This window comes from Abrus precatorius, unplaced genomic scaffold (genome assembly GCF_003935025.1).
Source record: "Abrus precatorius isolate BTA unplaced genomic scaffold, Abrus_2018 Scaffold4, whole genome shotgun sequence".
Classification (NCBI taxonomy): domain Eukaryota; kingdom Viridiplantae; phylum Streptophyta; class Magnoliopsida; order Fabales; family Fabaceae; genus Abrus; species Abrus precatorius.
In genome coordinates, this window is record NW_020874384.1 from 5928499 (window position 1) to 5950957 (window position 22459).

At 29.6% G+C, this 22459-nt stretch overlaps 1 protein-coding gene across 2 annotated transcripts; it reads right to left on the bottom strand.

The window, feature by feature from the left end:
• Window positions 1-4176: 4176 nt before the first annotated feature.
• Window positions 4177-8583, bottom strand: LOC113864453 (sulfite reductase [ferredoxin], chloroplastic). 2 transcript variants are annotated; one of them, XM_027498169.1, is made up of 8 exons: window positions 8256-8583; window positions 7185-7964; window positions 6810-7106; window positions 6160-6357; window positions 5446-5580; window positions 5239-5355; window positions 4993-5151; window positions 4250-4878 (listed from the first exon to the last, which is right to left on the bottom strand). In XM_027498169.1, exons 1-8 carry the CDS (start codon window positions 8424-8426, stop codon window positions 4672-4674), a joined length of 2064 nt encoding a protein of 687 aa, XP_027353970.1. In that variant the 5' UTR covers window positions 8427-8583; the 3' UTR covers window positions 4250-4671. The 2 variants fall into 2 exon arrangements, with proteins under 2 accessions (XP_027353971.1, XP_027353970.1); XM_027498170.1 differs by lacking the exon at window positions 5239-5355 and having other exon boundaries at window positions 4177-4878.
• Between the last annotated feature and the right edge of the window lie 13876 nt (window positions 8584-22459).

Below are 22459 nucleotides of genomic sequence, written 5' to 3' on the forward strand. Positions count from 1 at the left end.
TCCATCTAAGTTTTTCATTGCTCATATTCTAACTGACCATCTTTTTTTTAGTTAAGTGGGGAAGGAAAAATGGGGATTTTTTTTATGTAAATAAAAGAATTTTTTTGAAAATTATGCATGTGTCTTGGAAACATTTTTTCAACTAATGTGTCCAGGAAACGTTTTATTAACTAACATAGATTTCATGAATTTGTTTCATTGAAGTTGATTGAAAATAACTTTCTGCAAGAAATTGATTATAATTGATTTACACATTGAACAAGAAAATCGATTAAAATCAATTTTAGTATCATTTTAGTGATGAGTTTAATCAACTTTTTCAGCTATATGAAGAAAGTGAAAGCAGAGAAAAGTGGAGGCTGCGGACGATTGGAGTTAAGGAATATGAATAATGATTTATATCGATTTAATTTTGTTGATTATATTACAAGTAAGTTGTCAATATTGGTAATTTAAGTTTTAAATATATTTAATTAAATTATATTTAATTATTTCTGTATTTAATTTAATATGTCATTAATTCTGTAATTGTATGTTTAGAAAAGTGTGTAAATGTTAATTATTATATTGTAAATTTAATTTAATTATTTGTTATATATTTCTAATTAATATATTTTTAAATTTAATTAATTTTTTATTATATATTTTTAATTATTATGATAATTTAGTTTCATATTGTAGTAATTTACAAATTATAATAAATTAAAATTTAATTTTGTGACGTAGTTAATTTTAGTTTAATTTTGTTGTAATGTTTAAAGTTAACACCTCCTCGACTGTAATACTTAACAGTAAATATCACTTCGTCCTTAATATGAAATACTTAGCCAAGTGCCAAATCATTCTCTCTCCTTATACTCAAACTTAGACTAGACCGACTCACATTACAATGCATTGCATCTAAATCAATCGTTGAACAGTGACTAAGATGTTGTCTGGATTGAGATTTGGAATGGGATCAAGACATCAAATGTTCACAAAAGTTCTACACATAAAAAAAATGTTCATATTGTTCATGATCAAGGTCTTTCTATTTATCATTTTCATCATCTTGTTGCTCCACAATAAAATCAAAATCTCCAATCAAATTACGTTGTGTCATTGCCTGTGCATTTTGGATAATGACTTTCTAATCTGTCTAACAAGGTGTTCAAAACTTGGAGAACCTACCTCATCATATGAATTGTGCACATCATGACAGGACACCTCAACTAATAGGGCTGGATTTGATGCATAAGGTGATGGATCCAAAGTTGAACCTCCACAGCTAAAATAATCACATTGTAATTTGACAAATAGCTCTATTATACGAGCTTTAGCAAATGAGTTAGTGCGAATCTAGGTGAGTTCCTAAGAGTTGGTTCCCTTAGAGAAATAACTCTATTATACGAGCTTTAGCAAATAACTCTCATTTTTTTGCTCTTTTCTCACATTTTTCCCTTAGAGAAAATCTTCTCAAGGTTGAACTCCTTCCCAATTCAAGTAAGAACATCCATTTAGTGCGGATCTAAGTGAGTTCCTAAGAGTTGGTTCCCTTATTCCATTCTTTCTTTCTAGATTTCTCTTATTAAGGGTCTCTATTTCGTAATAATAAGGAGATCTAGGGACCTTAAGCTTTATTCCTTGTTTTGAAAGTTTTGATCTAAGAAATCTTGTCACACGTAAGAGGAATTTACTTGAGCTGAATTTATTCATTCACTAGATATGGAGATGCTTAGATGTATACTTGGTTTTTAGCTGAGAATGAATTAATATAAGGACAAACCATAAGGTAAAACACCAAGTATCTATGTAATTGATTGTGAAAGTTGGATTGTGGTGCTAGGAAATGTAGGCTGAGATATGTAATTAACACATATTGTGAATCCTGTGTGCTGAAATGAATAAATAAGTGCTGATATAATGCTATAATAAAGTTATTAATGTTGAGTTATTGGTATATATGTTTGTTCATTGCTAGACATTACTAAGCTAATAAATACATGATTGTGGATGAGTTGTATTATCATGCTGATATTCATCATTGTAGACCCTAGTTACATATCTAAGTAGGGTAGGCATGTGTGGAATAGATCAAATGCTGAGTTGTATTATGCTGTATATCTGGATTCAAGTACCAGAATGAGTTACTCTCAAACCGGAGAATTGTAGGTTCCTTCTGGATTACTAGAGCTGTGAAACCAGTTGGAACTAAGTTGTTGCAATTTGCATTAAATAAGTTGCATTGCTGTGTTAAATGCTGAAAAATACTGAAAGACTCAATTTGTAACTTTAATTATTTTGTCAAGTCTAGGTTTTGGTGATAGATCTAGACTTTTTAGCTACAGTTTTCAAGCAATGCAATTGTTATTTATAAATTTGTATTTTGAACTACAAGGAAACATCTACTGTATATATACATGCTTACATAAATTTTTTAGAGTTGTATGGAAATGCCGTTAGGACTTTGTTATAATCATTGAAAAATTGAAGTTTAATTCTAGGGAAGATATTTCCTTATTGCACTATATAGGTATATTATCTCGCAAATAAATTTATACCGAGAGTAGCGATGCATGATGTCATCAATCCTTTATGAAAAGGAGTTGTGAGATCTCTCCCTTTATTGTATTTACAATCTCACCATTATAATATATAAGAACATGAACGTAACTCTACGTCATATCACTACAATTTTCACACTTAATCTGAAAATTTTTCAAAAATAGTTGTGCAAAGTCGAGTTATATATGTTCATTTATAATAAAGGAGCAAATTTGTTTGTATTTTAATTAACATATATCTATTAAAATCGACTTCAATAAAAGAATATCATGTATGAAAGTCGGTTAAAGTCAACTTTTTTGTAAAAAGCATGAAAAATTTAAATAGAAATCGATTGCAATCGACTTCTATATAATTATAAATAAAAGCATGAAGGAGAGTCGATTTAAATCGACTTCTTTAAGTAGGCACAAATTTTAAAATAGTAAAAAGATAATTTAAATTGAATTTTATTTAAGCACCATGCAAAAAATTAAAGAATGTCTGTTAAAATTGACCTATGTTACAATAAAATCAAGACATATATGTAATCAAATTGATAAAAACGGCATTTAGGTAGTGTGAATTTTAAATTCTTTTATCTATGTCAAAACCCCGGAAAAAGGAGATGTGAAAATTTTCAAAAACCAAGGATTCGAAATCTGATCATCTTGTATATAACCTGCTGGCTCTATATTGCAAGGTTCAACCAACCATCTTTTCAAGTGTAAAAGGAAGGTTCTTATTATTTTTGGTTTGAGAAACAAAGGTTGAAGTTAAGCATATGTTTCAAATTTTAGGCGCGAATAAGAAATAAGATTATCCACCCATTTTTACTGTTAGAACCACCCTTTAAATATTTTTTGGAACATTTATTCAAAATATACCCTTAAATCTCAACTGCTTGCTTCCTTCCTAAAGGAGAACCACTTGACCCTGAGTCTTCTCCATGTGAAAAACAAAAGATCTAACCAATAATATTGGGTGAATAAATTGTACCCTTCGTACCAAAATATTAAGTAATCTTCATAGAATGAAAGATCGAGTTTATTAACAAAAGAAGAAAAAAAAACAAAAAACAAAACAAAACGAAGCCTTTCCCTTCAAATTCAATACTCAGATGTGCGCGCAAACCTGCACCATCGAGGACCACCTGAAGCACTTGTTCATGGTGTGGGAACCTCGTGGACTCACTTCTGTTGTCATTTGAATAGTAAAATGACAACAAAAATGAAGAATGGTGACTGAGTATGAAAGGAATAGATGTGACGTGCTGCGTTTATAGTGAATTTGAGAATGATGTGGTGTTTAGTGTCATAAAGAAAGATGAGATTCTAAAATTGCACCATTGGTAGTTAAAGAACATAGGCACGTGTAATTTTTGACAAAGTTGAATAAAGGTTGATAGTGGGAATAATAAGCATGAATCAAAACCAGAGGAATAAGAGGAAAAAATAACCATTTTGGGGGCATTTTTGAAAAAAAAAAAAAAGGAATAAAATTAAAAAGGTGTGAAAAGAAAACATGCCTAAACTGGGCGGACCCAAATCGGGCCAAGTAGCCCATTTTGCCACCATACAATTTTGCAATTAGCTTAGATTAGGAAAAATAAAAGAAAATTACTAAAAAAAAACCAATTTGGAATTAAAATAGAAAAAAGAGTGAAATGTAGTATTAAAACATGTCTTTCATGCAAAACATTCTATCAGGAACAACTCATTGTAATAAAAATAACAAGAAACACTGAACAGGTGAACACATACACATACGCTTCCAGATGCACCATCGTCAGTAATTAATCAACTTTAACCACACGATTGCTATTAACAAATCCTCATTAGTGAACTTTATCGGAGCAAGAATACAATTGAAAAAAGATCTTACCTAACATGATTATGTGAAGAAAAACCAAGTGGTCGAACACCCCAAATTTGATACAGAAATGATAGAAAGTCTTATTTTGTGTTAAAAAACTCAATTCTATCTGAAAGCCGTTTTAGATAAAAATTACTAACAACCAAAACATTAATTTAGCATATTCCCAGAGTTACCACACAGTAACAACAGAGAGTAGCGTTTAGTTGCCTATCCACCATTCCAGTCAACCAAAAAGCAGCATCACTTACATCTTTGGCAAAGTCAATGAAATCATTCACCTTTCCCATTTTGGTTGGAAGCAACATAATTGCGGATAACTTCCATGGCCAACTGATGAGCGCTCTTGTTTTGAAGCTTTGCCAATTCATCCATTGCTTCGTATGTCTCCTTGTCAGTAAATAGCTTTAGGTTGTGGCGTGCTGGTGCTACTACTGGACCCTCCCATTTCTCAACAAGTTCTTTAAGCTTCACAAATCCCTAAAAACGAAACTTTCCAATCACTTTAACAGTCACAATAATCACTGAAAGATTAAAACATAAATTAGTAAATATGGCTCGGATGCAAATAAAAAGTATGAACGCAAAACTCACCATTCGGTTTGTGAAGTCGCCAAATGATTCTTTAGATTGACGCTTTTGCTTCCAATAATAAAACAAAGGCTCCAAAACTTTTTCAAGGTCTAGAACCTTCACCTTGTCCATGAAACTTCGAGCTAACGATGTTTGTTTGGTGTTTCCTCCAAGCCAAATCTTCATCAGAAGGAAAAAAAAGTGAGCATGATAGTCTTTTGGAATTTTCTACTAACTGGAAGTGGGTGGAGTCACTGATTAGCAGACCTGATAGCTATTTGGGCCATCACCAACTAATCCAAGTTCAGCCATGTATGGTCTAGCACAACCATTAGGGCAGCCAGTTATCCTTACAACGACAGACTCGTTATATTTCAGACCAACCTGAATTACAGATAGATAATTATTAAGTCTGCTGATTAGGGATCTGATTTCAATGAAATCAAATACTGCCACATATATCTACAGCAATACCTTCTCAAAAACAGTTCGAATCCGCTTAAGAATGTTAGGTATCCCACGTTCTGCTTCAGTAATTGCTAGTGGACATAATGGAAAAGCAGGGCATGCCATTGCTGTTATGTTGAGGGGATCTACAAATCTAGGTTGCTGTTCACAGCAAAACAGATCACTATAGCATTAGTAGTGAAAAATTCCATATACTGAACCAAATAAAAGGCAAAAGATTAAATTAAAAAATCATAAGAGAAAATAAATAAGGAAAAAATTAGTAAATTATGATCTCTAAACTAACAATTAGGGAAATTTGAATCACCAATTCACCATACATGTCAAGCATCAATCAAAAGTGAATGGAAAAAGAAAAAATTAAGATCATTCTCTATCGCCACTCACAAAAATAGGTCCATCACAAAAGTAGCAGCTAATAAGATCTACACACACCTAAAAGTTACAGTTGTTACTTGTATCTATATCTGTACAGCCCTAAAAGTTAACTGAATTGTGTTTGTTAATAATGATGGGTTCGTATGAATAATTTGTTTGTTTCTAAATGCAAAACAATGAAACCCCTAAATTAGTAAATTATGACCACTAAATGAAACTCACAATGTAAGGTTATTAAGTAATGTCAGGCGTCAACTGAGCAGGGACAAGTCAATTAAATACTTTTAACAAATATAACTCAACACAGAAAAACAATTTTAGTATAATCTGTAAGCATCTCACCAGCAGACCAGCTTGAGCTAGAGTGGTTGTAATTGGACGCTTCCATGCAGCACGAATATCAGTCAAGATGATGTTCTGATTTGGAGTGATTCGTGCATTTAAATTATATTTCTCAATAACCTCCCGCAATGTCTTTTTCATCTTTCCACCAATACGACCATTATCAACATGAAGCCCATAAAATAACTTGCCATCACCCTAGAAGATGAAATCCAACAAATGAACCCATATCACATAAGTCCATTGAACTATATTTTAGCCAAAGACAATAACAACAAAGAATGATCCAGCCAACTACAGATTGCTTAACCACATAAAATACAAATCTAAAGTTAGACGAAGTAAAATCTACAAAGCACAAAAAATATCAGAATTTCCTATAACCTTCATTAACCTAATTTGCCAGATATTTTGTATTTTTTATTTTATACGTGAAAGTCCTTGTCAGGCAAGACGCAATGTATAAAGATCGATTGTGATCATATCAGCAATTAAATCAATAAATAGGCATTAAACATACGAATCCTATCCACCAACTCTCATCATGTGAAGTCTATATTACTATGAGAAATGTGCATAAAAAATAATATTATGGAGTATATAAGCAGGGATAAAGACATCAATATTATTCCTTCATCTAGAGAACCAACCTGTTCATGCCACCCAAGATAACTTTTAAATTCCCATTCTGGCAATTGACGAAAAGGTTCAAATTTCTTGCCATAATATTGCTCAACTACACTTCTAAACTTCTCGATTCCCCAAGAGCTGATCAAATATTTCATTCTACTATACTTGCGGTCATCTCTTCTCCCATTTTCTCGTTGTGTAACAACAATTGCTTTCACTGCATACAAAATATCCTCTTTTGGTACATAACCTAATGGTTCAGCCAAGCGAGGAAAAGTGGTTTCCAACCTATGAGTTCTTCCCATTCCACCACCAACCTGCAAGAATAATTAAAAGTCCAAGTCAGAACACTGATAGGAAAAAATTCACTTAACTGATATCTGAAAACATCTTACATATATGTTGAACCCTTGAGGCTCCCCATCATCATCAGTAACAACAACAACACCAATATCATTCGTGAGAATATCCACCGAGTTATCAGTTGGCACAGTAACTGCAATTTTGAATTTCCTTGGCAAGAACTGAGTTCCATAGATGGGCTCGGGTGAATCTGGGAAGTTTGTACCATGAGAATTATCATTCCGTGCATGAACTACTTCAGGTGGTTCTGACGACAAAAACCTTTCCCCATCTACCCAAATATCATAGTAAAACCCAGACTGAGGAGCCAGGAGGGCGGCAATGTTTTCTGCAGTTTGTTGAGCTAAGACGTAATCTTTTCTCAAAAGGGGAGCAGCAGGAGCAAGCACATTTCTGTTTAGGTCACCACATGCACCAAGGGTTGAGCCCATATTTCGAATAATGGTGCTCATCACTGTTTTAAGGTCCTTCTTGAGAATACCATGAAGCTGAAATGTTTGTCTGGTGGTCAAACGAAGGGTCCCAATTCCAAACTGGTCAGCAAGATCATCCATAGTCAAGTAAAGTTGGTTTGAAACTTTCCCACAAGGGTTCTTAGTACGTATCATAAAAGAGTAGCTTCTGGAACCACGCTCATCTCTATTGTACTGTTGATAGCTACCGTGAAACTTGATCAATTGAGTGGCAGCTTCGCCTATATTAGGGGCATCAGTCAACAAATCCTCATTAAGAGGGTATCTTATGAAATTACTTTGTTCTTTGAATATTTCTACTTTGCTGCGCTTCTCCGCGGCAGTTTCAGACTTTGCAGGCTACAAAGAAATTGCAAGCACAATAAACTATCAAAATTGGATTTACACATTCCATAGTATAGCTGCCACCGCACAGTTCAACTTTTAAAAAATAATAATAATTATAAAATTATCAACTCTCTCTAAAATATTACCGGAACTGAAAATGTTCATCACCGTCTTCGAACATATATCAATATTATTCAACAAAATAAATAACAATCCGAGATAAATGAGAAAGTAGACAAACAGAGTGCACAGTAAAGGAAAAACTGAAATTAAAGATGAAATTGAAGGGAGAAGTAGAGAAACCGTGGAAACAGCGCGTATGAGAGAGAGCGAGCGCGTGGATGAAGGAAGCGAAAGAGCATTGCGAGTGAGAGCGGAGGCGGAAGCAGACCTCAAGCCATGGAAGCTCGGGATCTGAACCTTGGGGTCCTTGAGCGCCGCGGTGGACGTAGATGCTCCAAACGACGTCGTCATGAGCTGAAGAAATAAGAATAAAGAAGGGGAAATTGGAAGATGATGAAGAAGTGGAAGACGGTTTCTGCGTTGAGTTGAGAGAGTGAAATGAAAAGCAACACTGCGATTGGGTGGTAGTTAGTAGTGACTCCAGATGGTGAAGCCAAATTTGGTTTGTTTCTCTTGTCACGTGCCTCCCACGAGAACGCTTTCAAAGATATATATATATATATATTCGCCGATATGCTAATATCCCACGCGCACGCTTCCAAATCATGAATATCACATAAATACTCAAAATCGTAAGTTAAAAAAGCTATCTTTTAATTAGTTTTTAATCATATCATTTTAATGAAATCATGAGCATTTTCTTACTTAAAATTAATATAAAAAATATAACTTAAGTATTTTTACACCTTAGATAATAAAATACAGTGATTTATTGTCTTTCTCTCATTGTTACATTTTAATTTTGTGTAAATAACAAAATTTATTAACTTTAATATTTAAAATTAAGTATATAGTAATAGTAAAATTTATTATATATTTCTAATGTTAATATAATCAATATATTTTAAAATTATTATCTTCAAATACTTAAAATTAATATCATTTATTTAAATATTTTTAACTTATGAATTATATAAATATTATTTTAGTCGCATTTATTTATCTAGTTATTATTATTTCTTCAATATCGTATTTAAGAGACTTATATCATGAATAAAATATTTTACAGTAAAAGACTTAAATATTAGGTTAAGCAAGTGATCTTTTCTAAATTTTAAATAATTATTATTATAATAATTATATGATATTTTAAGAGTCAATCAACATTCATTTCAAAGTTAATTCATATTAAATTAAGTTAACTAATTTAAATTAACTAAAAACTAAATTAGTCCCTATTATTATATTTTAAATTAACTATTAATATAATGAATATACTAGAATGACGTTGACTTAGTTTAATAATATTTTGACGAATTTAAAAAAATAATAAAAACTAATTTAATAGTTTACTCATTTTAAATTGGACTAGAAATCATTTGAATTTTATTAATTTAATAAATATATTTTATAAAATCATATTAATATTAATTCTTAAAAATATTTTCAATTAAAAACTTTTAAATATGTATTATAATTTAATATTTTTAATATAATAAACCCATTTTCTTAAGAAAATTATATTATCGTTAATACTTAACATTTTTATTCTTAATCAAACAATAATATAAATTTAACTCAGCGTTTGAAATAAAAAAATTTATTAAAAAATAAACATTTATTATATTTTTATAATTTTAATATAATAAATATATATTTTCAACAAAGTCTTTTAATTATTCGGATGGATTGAAGAAGTAATGGAGAACCCCAAAGAAAAAAAAAGCATCCGCTACAAAATGCGCGTTGAACATAAAATATCTGATAGATATGGAGAATAAAAAAGAGTTTGTGGTTTTGGGCGAGTAGGAATCGCCGTGTGAACCTAGACCGAATATTGGCTCAACCCATGATAGTAGCACTTCGTTAACTAGTTGGCCGCGGTAATCAATTACAACTTGTGCATCATACACATATTAGGGTTCACCAAACTACTATAATTAAGAGCATTAGTTTAAAATTAATAAACAATATATTAAAAATTATATTTATATCACTCAATTTTTTTTATGTTTTTAATAAAAATATTTTATATTTATGAAATAAAATGTTACGAATCTTAGTTATTATTTTTTAAGGCATGATAATATGCGAGCACAAAATAATTATTAAACCCTAATTGGATGCCTCGCCTCTAATCACTTACCTGAAGATTAATTGACGAAAGTGGGGACAAATATGAATATATATATATATATATATATATATATATATATATATATATATTTTGCACAAATGCTTTCGTATCCAAATCACAAAAGTGATGTATATTTAATTTTTATTAAATAATATCTTAAAGTTGAATTCAAATGTTATGTAAAAAATAAAAATATTAAAAGAACTAGTATTACCAATATATTAATTTTCTTTTATTTAAATCACATGTATTACAAAGACAATCATATTTGAGTCGAATATAATTATTATAGGTGATAAATTTTTTCATAAATATTTAACACATTTACAAACTCAAATTTAATACTACAATTTAAGTTAGAACAATTTTTATCAATTAATTCGTATGCTTGATAATTAAATATGATTACGTTATATGTATGTGATTTTAAACAAATTATTATAAATTTTAATTTTGCGAGAATTTTTAAAGAAACCAACCAATGCATACGTGTGGCACAAAATTATAATTCACAATAGATCTTTCTCTTTTTTTTTTTTTTGTGTTTTGTTTTGTTACTCTTTCTTACTTGAGTATAACTCACTTGAGATATAAGGAAGTTAGTTTTTCTTTTAGGGATAGTCACATTCTTTCATTAAGGCTTTGTTTGTAAGTTTAGAGGAGGAAGAAGGAGAGAAAGGGAAGAGAGGGGAAAGGAGGTTAATATATAAATAATTTTAAAATTAATATTGAGAAGGAAAAGTGATAGCGGTTTAATTATATAAATAATTTTAAAATTAAAATTTTTATTTTTTAAATTTTTTTTATAAAATTATCACTTGAAAAACTAACATTTAAAAAAAAAGGTTAAAAAAATCATATTTGTGAAATAGTATGAAAGAGTGGGAGAGAGAAAACTTTCAAAATGGAGGAACTCAAAAAACAAGTTTTTAGTGTAGAAAAACTCCCAAAACCTTCCCCTTCTAATTAAACCCCTTCTAATCCCTTTCGTCCCCTCCTTTCCCCTCCTAAACCTAACTCCTAAACAAAGTCTAAGGGATGCTACAAACAAGACACTGAGCTTTATAAAGCTTTAGGTGAAAGTGAAATCCTAATGAAGGTTAAGAACTGTGGTACTTAAAGTAACAAATCTTTAAGGTAAATAAAATTTAAGATTAATCAATCATTTTATATCATTTTCATAATCATAGATATTGAATTTAAAATAATTAAAACATTTGTAACGTGTTATTTAAATTTTGATATTTACTTGTACTTAAAAAAATTATTTATTAAATTAAAGTAAGGTTATATAATATTTATTAATTTTGTCTTTAAATCAATTGTTTGATTAGTTAATTTTATATTTTATAATAAATTATTAATCAGATACATGTGCTAACTTGACATTAGTGATAATAGTAATAGATCCTCCATGTATATATAGAAAAGGATCAAATTATATCAATGTAAGTTACATCTATTTTTATATCATTAGTAAAGTGATATAAAATATATTTTTAATCAATTAAACTATTGAATCATAATTATATATTATCTCAATTATTTATGGCAAATTTTATCAAAATTAAACAACTATAAAAGTGTAATTAAAGAGTCTTTTTTTCATATATTTTACAAGTATACATTACATTAATTTTACATGAGTAAAGCATAAAATAATTTTCAATTGATCTAACATTTTATAAATATGATCTATTTGATTGAAACTTTTAATTAACAATTAATTTTAAAATAATTTTTATTGAAATCTTTTTTAAGGCTTAATTATGTTTTTGATCCCTATAAATATAGGCCTTTTTGTAATTAGTCCCTACAAATATTTTTGTTAGAAAGTGGTCATTCTAAAGTTGATAATTAGGATTTGGTTCTGCCGTTAACTTCTCATCTGTTAAGTGCTGAGCTGGCTAATGGAGAGCGAGTTCAACATTCCACGTGGCCTATTCGAGTCCCAGTCAGTTGCTTACTTGACATGCCACATTATTTATTTTTTTAATTTAAAATTATATAATTACAAATAAGTCCCTAAACACAATTTTTCATAATTGCATAAAAGTCTTTTAATTTTGTTTCTTTCTTCTTATCGGTCTTTCTCTTCTCCTCTCCCACAGCCCATATCTTGCACCTCTCCTCCACCCCTACTGGTGTGTAAAAACTGATCACTGGGCAAGTGTACCCGTTGTCGAAGTAATATTATTAAAATTAAAATTAAAGTACCAAGTGTCGTATCCACAGGGACTGTTATTAAGAAACTTTTCCTTAATTGCGTAATTGTTAATAAATATAAAAAATAAACATTGTTGATGAAATTGCTAAAAGTAAAAGAATAATAAATTAAAAGGAACAAATATTCTAGTGAAAATAAATTATAGAAAATTATGACTAAAGGTATTCAATGTAAAAAGGCAAGTATCTAGACTGTAAATCCCCCTAAGTGTCCAAATAACTGAAATTCTTCTTCAACTACTTAGTTCCAAACCCTTATCGCTGCAGAAAATTCTAATTTAAATCAATACCTTTCTCAAGGATAATGATTCCTAACCCTCAGTTGATTAATCAGAATCTCTTCCTTAATTAATACCCCTAGGTTGCATTAAGTTCATTATGAATTCCATAATTAGGGTTAATCCTAATACAGAAAACTCACGTCTTTCTATCTCTAGAAATACATTCAAGTCTTTTTAATTGAGCAATGTTAAATTCATGCAAGAATTTTACTCAAATTCAAACAAGAAAACAAGATAGAAGAAAATTGATACTACTCAATTAAACCCAAGAGAAAAGAACATGAAATAGCATTAGAAGAATTCCAGAAAATTTAGTCAATTATGATTCATTACGTCTAGATACTCAAAGGAAAGTTAGAACCTAAACATCTTGAAATTAAAATTACAAAAGAGATGAATTAAAACGCTTGATCCTATCCTCCTGCCGTCTCTGAGTCTTTTGTCTCCAAAAAACTACCTCCCCTGAGGTTTGAGTTCAGTTCTCCTTTTATAGAAATTATCCTAGGGTTAATTTTCTCGCAAAAGTTAAATTTCTGACGCGCGTAAAAGTACACGCCCAAGTACACGGCCATGTACTTGGCCGTGTACATCTCTGTTTTCTAATAGACGCCTTTCAAAGCTTTCCATAAAAGTACATGCTCATGTACACGGCCATGTATCTGGCCGTGTACATCTCTGGTCTTGATGATACACTTCAAGTGACGCGACCAGTAAGATACACGCTCATATATACGGGCATGTACTTGCCCGTGTATATCTTTGGTTTCTTTTTCTTCAATTCTCGACATCTTTAAGGCTTTCACTTCTTGATCCTTTTTCCTGAAATATGAATAAAATGAAATTAATAATAGTAAATTTTCTCAATGAATAGCTTAAAACTCTCAATTATCATTCATGAATTACAATGTAGGATCAAGTATAGAAAGCATTTATCACCTACTCCTCCTTCATTCTCCCATGGCCACTCCCTCCCCTTCTCCCTCCTTACGCCGCTACTCTTTTCCCTTCTTCCTCCTTGCACCATCACTCCTTTCCTTCACCCACACCCACACTCCTTCTTTTTCCTCTTCCCCATACTCTACCTTCCTCACCCTAACCCCAACCTCCACTCCCCCCTCCTCCAACCCCACTCCTCCTCTCTCGCACCCCCTTTTCGACACCCTTCTTCTTCCTATATTTCTACATTTTCCGGCAATTATTTCTTATTCTCACCCCTTCTCCTACCTCTACCCAACACTCCTACTACCTCCATCCAGTTCACCACCAAAGTGAGCAAGTACCCTAAGCTTCTCTTGCATGCCAAAGTAGATTCCAAAATCAATTGCTGGCCTATGCGTAACCTCTTGTTCTCCGAATGCAATCAAGATGATTAATTATAGGTTCCAATTCTCTTTTCCCTTTTCTTTAACTTTGATTTTCGAGACAAGATAAGGGATTGCATGGTCAAAATTGTAACATAAATTTATATTTTTAGGTAGTTTGATTCAAATTTGTGCAATTGCCATATGAATATAGTTTCTAAATCATCAATCATTTGATTTGTAACGTGAATTTATACTTACATTGATCATATCTCGTGTATAGTGTCACACAATTGGAGAACTAACTAGCAAGTGTGCTAGGTAGTTATAGCAAGTAATAAAATTTGGAATTCAATATGAGCCCCAAGTATCGTCCACAAGGATCTTATTTCACAATTTAACAATTAGTTGAATAAAATAATTCATTGAGAGGTTTATAACATGTAAAAATAAGAAATAAGAACAATAAAAGGTAATGGAATTGCTGTAAAAACAGAATACGAAATTTGTATTAAGAATATTATGTGGAAAATAGTTAGGAATCACTTCACCAGATTTTCAATTGCAATATAATCATGTTCTGAACTCTTGAGAATTTTAATTGATTGCTAATCAATTTCACTTCTTTAACCAAAGGACAATTCCTTGCCTCATTGATCCTAATACCTAATTAAACCTCCCTAATCCCTTAGGTGAAATTTAATCAAATACTGCATTAAGTTCTAAAAATTATAGGATTACTAGATCATGATACTTATTCTTAAGATCTCAATAACCTAGGCATATGATGCAGATATGAGAAATAAACTCAATTTTCATTGATGAAAATTCCTCTAAATTCAATTGAATGAATGATTAGTTCACAACTGCATTAAAAATAGAATCACATACTCAATTCAATTAAAATCTCAAGATTCAATCCACAATTACATCAAATCTGGATCCATAGATCCCTAACCAAAAAGGTTTAGAACAACATTACAATGGAGAAAGGAGAAGTAAGAGAAGAACATCTTCCAAGACCAATCTTCACTCTGATTCCTCTAGAAATGAAGCTTGAAAGTCGCTCCCAATCTCTCTCTCTGACTTCCCTTGGAAGTTAAAATAGTTACAAAGTGAAAAATAACAAAAATGAACAAAAGTCCCTTTTTCTGAACCTTCAACTTCTATTTATATGGTATTTCCTGCCTTTTGCTTTTTTACATGTTAATCTTTGAGAATTCTAGCATCAAAGGTCTTCTAGAAGCTTCTAAAACTGATTTAAGAACTCCAATCGTCTAAAGTTGACACTTAGAAGTGATATTTAAAATTTTGTTATTTTTGCATAGCTACTCTGGGCACTTGAAGTAGCTACGCACATTGTGCAGTTCTAAATTAGCCTTGGGCGTAGCTACTCTGAACGCTTGAAGTGGCTACGCAAGGATTAAGTCATTTTTTAAGTCAAGTTGTTCAGAATTGGACTAAAGATCTAAAAATCAAAACTATTTAACAATTATGAATATTAATGCAATTTTTATGATATTTTCAAGTTTACTTAGCACTTTACTACTTATTTATTGACAAAATTATACTAAAAATTATGGTAAAATGTGGATTTATCATATAGCTATTAAATTGAAATTGAAACTGAAAATGAAGGTGCAGAGCGAAGGAAGGGGGAATTAAATTGGGCGAGAGCGTTAGAAGCATGAGAGAATTAAATTGGGGTTGAAATAAATTACTATTTGTTTGGGATATTTCTATGAGCAATGAAATGGGTTTCAGTGGAGGTACTACAATTTGCCAGCTATCACCTCCTCTTTACTACTTTCCTGAGGCCACAATCTTACATAATCTAAAACAAAAACCACAAAATGCTAATTCCAAACTAAAAGTTATTAGCTTTGTGCATAACCTCATCTGGACACAAGCTTCTGCAACAACGCAATCAAGTAAACTTCCTCATTTTTTGACACCACTAGTATCGATTTTATTCCTCGTCAACATGGGGTGTGAGTGAGAGTGTGCGGGTGAAGGGGAGGAGTGATGGTGCAGGGAGGAAGAAGAGAAGAGAGTAGCGGCGTAAGGAGGGAGAAGGGGAGGGAGTGGCCATGGGAGAATGGAGGAGGGGTAGGGGTGGAGGAGAGGTGCCAGTAGAAGAAGAAAGGGATGGGGAAGAAGAAGGATTTTTATGCAATTATATAAAATCGGTTAGGGGATTATTTGTAAATTTTAATTTTAAATAATAAATAATAAATGACATGGCATGCCACGTAGGCTATGACTAGGCATCAAGATGGCCACGTGGCGCCAAGGTGGAGTGCTGAGCTGGCTCTCCATTAGCTCAGCACTTAACAGAGAGGGGGTTAACGACAGGGACTAATTCCTAATTATCAACTTTAAAATGACCATTTCCTAACAAAAATATTTATAGGGATTAATCACAAAAAGACCTATATTTATAGGGACTAAAAACATAATTAACCCATTTTTTTTAATAAAATATAAATAATAATAATAATAATACTATAAGTTTATATTAATAATATATATTATACTAATAAATATTTTTGTAGAATTAAATATTAACATATGCTATTAATTGTAGTATAATTATGATGTCAATCTTCAAAGTTTATGTTAATTAATTTTAATATTTTAATTAGTGTATAATAAAATTAATGTATCATATATAATATAAATGTATATTTATTTTACTATTTACTCGCCATGATTAAGTCGCTGACTTGATTAAGTGTTCATTTGATTTAACGTTAATATAAGTTAAATAGATTTATTTTTTAGTTTAGACTATAAGTATTTTTTCTATTTGAAATAAAATTTTAAATTAAAAATATTAATAATAAATTTTTATAATATTTTATAAAATATATTTTTATATTTTATAAAAAGTTTTTTAATGAAAATATTATTTTTTACAAATTTTAGGGATGGAAATCTATTTCTATACTTATTATTCCTTAAAAGGTTTTTAATCGTAAAATGTAAACATGACTTAAGACGTATATCACACGTAATTATCTAATTGTATAATAAAACAAAATTTGTAGTTATAAAGTAACATTTCAAAATAAATTGTTTAATTTCTAAAGTGAAGTAAAATATTTAATTTAAAATAAAACTATTATCGTGAAATTTTTTTTTCTATAAATTTTCAAAGGGTACAAAGTGCTCACTTAAGATAAATAATATTTAATTTTATATTTAAAATTTTTTTAAAAAATCTTTGTTCATCCCCCTTAAAAATATTTCTTAATTTTTATTGTTAAATAGTTTTTAATTTAAATTTTAAAAAATAATATTAATTTATTAAATTTTTTCACATTTTAAGGATTTTTTTTTCATATTTTTGACAGATCACGTAATTGCATTTGATGTAATAGGTAGAGAGACACTCATAATTAGTTAATAAAGGGACTAGTATTATTTTGTTAAATATTTTAAAATTTAATAAGTGGGCCATGTAACCTATGACTTGATTTTAATTAAGGATTAAATGTGATAGTTATTAACTATGAAAGATAGAGTAAGTGAGAGTATAATTGTAAATATAATTAAAAGGAAACTCTTACATTGATTCATTTTTATAGCCTACGGAAACAAGAAAAGATCATTTTCTCTCAATTATTAGAGAAAAATTAAAGGAGGAAGGAAGATCTGAAAAAAATCCTAAGATATCAAAACTATAAAGAAAGCATATCAAGATTATGGATTCAAGTAAGTCCCCTCAATATTATTGATGCGGGTGAGAACCTGTTAAGTGAGAACTATAAAATTTAAGATCAAAGGGGTAACAGTAATTTCATAATAGCAAATAATCAAAGATAGAAATTACGAAAAATCTAACAGTTGATATCAAAGTCCTATGTTGTGAATTTTGTAATTCTCCATAAAAGATTAGTTCTCTATGAAGATTTTCTGCAATTTGCATGAACCCTAAAAAGAAAATTAAGCTTAACAATGATTATTATAAGATTGATGTGTGTTATCTTATAATCATATGATAGTTTAAAGTTTAATTAATATAAACCTTAAGGCTCTATACACTATGAACTTTCATTTGTGAATCCATAAAACGATGATGATGATAGTTTGCAAAATCTAAATTATGTGCATGTGTGGTCGTGCTTGAAGGATAGTACAATTGTGCTTAAAAGTTGTGTGACTATGTTTACAACTATGCTTGAACATAATCATGCATAAAGTGAAGCATGGTCGTGCTAATTTGTAGCACGACTGTACTTGAGGGGAAGCACAAATGTGTTTCATAGCGAATTGCAAAATAAATTTCATAAAATTTAAAGATCAATTAGAATTATACTAAAGAAATTTTAATCACTAACATGATTAAATCCACAAGTTTATTAATTCTAAATTGTATGGTCATAATAAATGATTCACAATTTAATGCTTGTTAGTTATCAAAGTGGCCTGTATTTAAAAAGTTATTTAAGCATGTAAGTTTGTATTATAAATTATTCAAATTTGTTTAATGTTGTTAAGTAACATAAAATTTAAGATAAACAATTTAGATAATTAGTTTTAATGTTAAGAGGTCAACCAAAGGTGAATCGTTACTTATGATTAATGATATTAAAAAAGGACATGTAGGCACTTGATAATGTGTTTGTATATCCAAAGATAACATGCATGTTGGCCTAAGTGTAACTAATTGTCTATTAAAAGCATGTTTGTTATAACATCATTATAGATTAAATTATAAATTTAAATGTGAACTTAAATGCATAATTGATTTAGTTGTTGTTTTAATCTATTAAGTTTATTCAAAGCATTAATGTTTAAGTATGTATTATATATTGTAGTTTCTATGAACATTTGTTTGTCTGGGTAGTGGCATAGTCAAGTTCAATATAATGAATTATGAGGATTGGTATGAGCAAAGTTAAATTTGAGTTAGGTGTTATGAATATGGACCTAACAATCACAATGAAGAAAAGCCTACAGCCATTACTAAGACTAATATGGATGATGAAAAGACTTTTCATAAGGCTTGGAAAAGGTCTAATAGGTTGAGTGTCACAACCGAGGGTCGTAACAGGATAACAAACAAATTTTAAGAATATCTTTTAGGAATAAAATATTTTCTAAAAAATCAGAAGAGTCATCACCAAATTTTTTTAAAAGAAAACCTTGAAATTTTTTTAAAAAAAATTGATCTTTGAAATCAAAAGTGAATTTAGTAGTCATTTAAGTGTAGAGAATGTATTAGCACCCTACAATGTTTGTTTAAATAACAGTTAACTTACATAATTATGCAAAGTTATTTTAATTTTAAAAAATATTTCTTTAACCTCTATAGTAAGGGTATGTTTAATTTCTGTTTTCAAAACAATTTCTGCTTTCAAATCTACACAAAATTGGAGCTTGAGCCTAGACCTATGACTCGACATAGGCCAAATTTTTAGGCTTTGTCTTATTTTTTTAAAAGCCTGACCTAGTCCAATAGCCTATTTAACATTAAGGTCTTCAAATAACATTATATTTAAATTTAACGGGCTAGTAGGCCAATGATCTAGTAGCCAACAGGCTAGCAAGCTGAAAGGCTTATTACTAGTAAAATGGAAAACATATAATAAGTAATTATATTTAAATACTATATTTAGTAATATATATATATATATATATATATATATATATATATATATAAATGACTTCACATATATCATATCTCAACATGACCATATTCAATAACTCTACAATAGTATAATTATAATTATTATATTTTTAAAGTATAAATAATAAATTATGTTTTATATTACATATATATATATATATAATTTTTTAGACAATTATATTTATATTAAATTGTTACCAATAAATAAATAAATAAAAATTATAAATAATATAATTATTTAATTAGGCAGGCCCAATAGGATTGAAAAGTTTTTTTTAAAGCTTAAGTCTGACCTCTTTATTTAAATAGGTCTTTTCAAAAGTCTAAGTTTAGCCTTTTTAATAAACGAGCAGAGACAAATTAGGCCTTAAATAGGTTAGGCCATAGGTCCTTAACCGGTGACCTAACTCACTCCCATCCCTAGCTACACATAGCATTATAAATTGTTTTGTTAATAAAACAACTTAGATTTAAATTAGTTGATTGATTAGTAAGTTAGTAGTTAGAAAAGTAACACGTTTTGGTTAATTATTAAGATTCAAGTGCGCAGAATTCATGAATTAGGTTCCTACAAATCAAATACAAACACTGCACGCTTGAATCTTAATTTTTTTGTTTATTATTTTTAAAAAAAATAAAATGATAATGTGGATTCGTGACGTGAAAATTTAAATGTGAGGTGGAAGAGAAAGATTAGGGGTGATGTGACAAATTGTAAGTTATGTCACCATTTATCTGATAGAGATTAACATCAAGTACAAAATTGAAAAAAAAAAGTTAAACATTAAAATAAAAAAATATTTAATAGGTAGTAATTTGAAATAAGCCCTATTTAGAGATAGTTAAAACATATTTAAGCTAAAGATAAAATAACAATTTTAATATGGCAAATGAATGATTGAATTTAAAATGAAAGCACTAAAGTCTCAAATAAGTTATAACGAGACTTCTAATTTTTACACGTTATGCTACACATCTTATCAATAACACTAATATTAATATTTAAAATAAAAACTAATATTTATAACTCTAAGAAATATATATAAAGATTATTAACTAAGAAAAAATTTAGAAAGTAAGAAATTAAAAAATATATAGGTATATATGAATATAAAAATTATTGCAAAAGTGAGTATATTATTTCAATTTTATGAATCAATAATATTATTTATTTCTATTACTATTTACACACACACACACACATATATATATATATAAATATATATATATATATATATATATAAATATATATATATATATATATATATATATATATATATATGTCTCATTCAAAAGTGCTCTTGTACTCTTAAAAAAAAGCATGATAGATTAGGTTCCATTACTGTGTCTCCTTTTTTTTTTTAAATAAACTTATAATGGGTAAATAGAAAGAAATCAAATATGTCGATAGGCTTATTTAGGGTTAGGGAAAGAATAAATGAAACCTATGGGCGTAGGATTGTGGATGCCATTCTTAGTGAAAGTAATATTTAAAATGGCTAAAAAATAGAGGATGCGATAGAAAGACAATAACTTGTGGTGGTTTCAACATTTGGCTTCAAGAGGGGAAAAGAGAAAGAGGTAAAAAATGAAATGGAGAAGGGGTAGTATGAGGCATATTGTTTAAGTATGAAAAGATGGTAAAGGGAGAAGGGGAAGAAAACAAAAATATCATAGCTGAGACTAAGAATGAGAGTATATTTGCTTAGTATTCCCCCCTCCCCCTTTTTTCATTATATTTGAAGATTGAGGAACTACAATAGATTTTTGAACATCATTTTTTTTTTGTTCTGTGTTTTACAGTAAGTATACATGTATTTGTTATTCAAAAAAATGAAAACAATAATCTATCATACACAAAATACACCTCAAATAATGATATTGAAGTAAAACGAATTACTTGGTTTTATGAGTTTGCTTTCTAACTTTTGAGAGACTCTTCTTTTTTATTATGGTTTTTTGCTATGTTCAATTGAGTTCTTCTTTCTTTTGCTGCTTTTCCTCCTTCTCTTCTCTGATCTCTTTCTCCTTCTTTTTTTCTATATTTTGTATCTCTTTTTTTTTATACCTCTGAGCCTCTCCCTCTTTCTCCTTCTTTTTTTAAAAATTTTTTCTTGCTCTTCCTGTTCTCCCTGTGCTATTTTTCCTTCTAAAACACATCCCTTTTTTCTTGCTTAAATACCCCATTCCATTTTTTTTGCAATTTCAAATCTAATTGAACGTTTGCAAGTGGCAGGAACAACTTACTTGTTCTTCATTTTATAGATCTCCATTTCTTGTGTGTTTTACATTACTTTTATTAAATAAATAAAATAAAAAAATAAAAAAGTTGGGTATTCACACTAAGCTTAAGCTTGTTAAAGATGACTATGTTTGCAAAATGTGAAACCACTAACGTTAAAGACTGATAATGCAAAAGAATTTATGGCAAAGATAAAAAGAGTTTGCATAATCAGACATTACCAATAAGTCCTTCTTATACACCCTATTAAATAAATTGACTACTAAGAAATTTGATTGGTCATAGTTTATTTATGATTATGTGACTAGAATGATCAATCAAGTGGTAAAGTTGAAATCAATTGGCATAAAAGTGAGTGAAGTTTTTCTAATACAGTTCATCATGAACTTACTTCTTCATAAGTTTGGCCTGTTCCAAGGGTATTGTAATACCCTTAAGAAAAAGTGAAACTTACAAGAAATTAAGGTCATGGTAGTTCAAGAGGAAGGGGTATTGAAGAAAGTGAAGATCACTTTGTCTATCTCACGTTTCATGAAGGGATTAGTAGTAGTAAAACTAAGTC

Bases quoted from the DNA above. Each gene is read 5' to 3' on its own strand.
- LOC113864453 (XM_027498169.1), bottom strand. From the start codon at position 8,426: ATGACGACGTCGTTTGGAGCATCTACGTCCACCGCGGCGCTCAAGGAC. The intron at 5,356-5,445 runs GTATTGCTGTAG...TCTGTAATTCAG, and splicing joins TTCGAACTGTTTTTGAGAAG to GTTGGTCTGAAATATAACGA. The intron at 5,152-5,238 runs GTCTGCTAATCA...CTTCTGATGAAG, and splicing joins ATGGCCCAAATAGCTATCAG to ATTTGGCTTGGAGGAAACAC.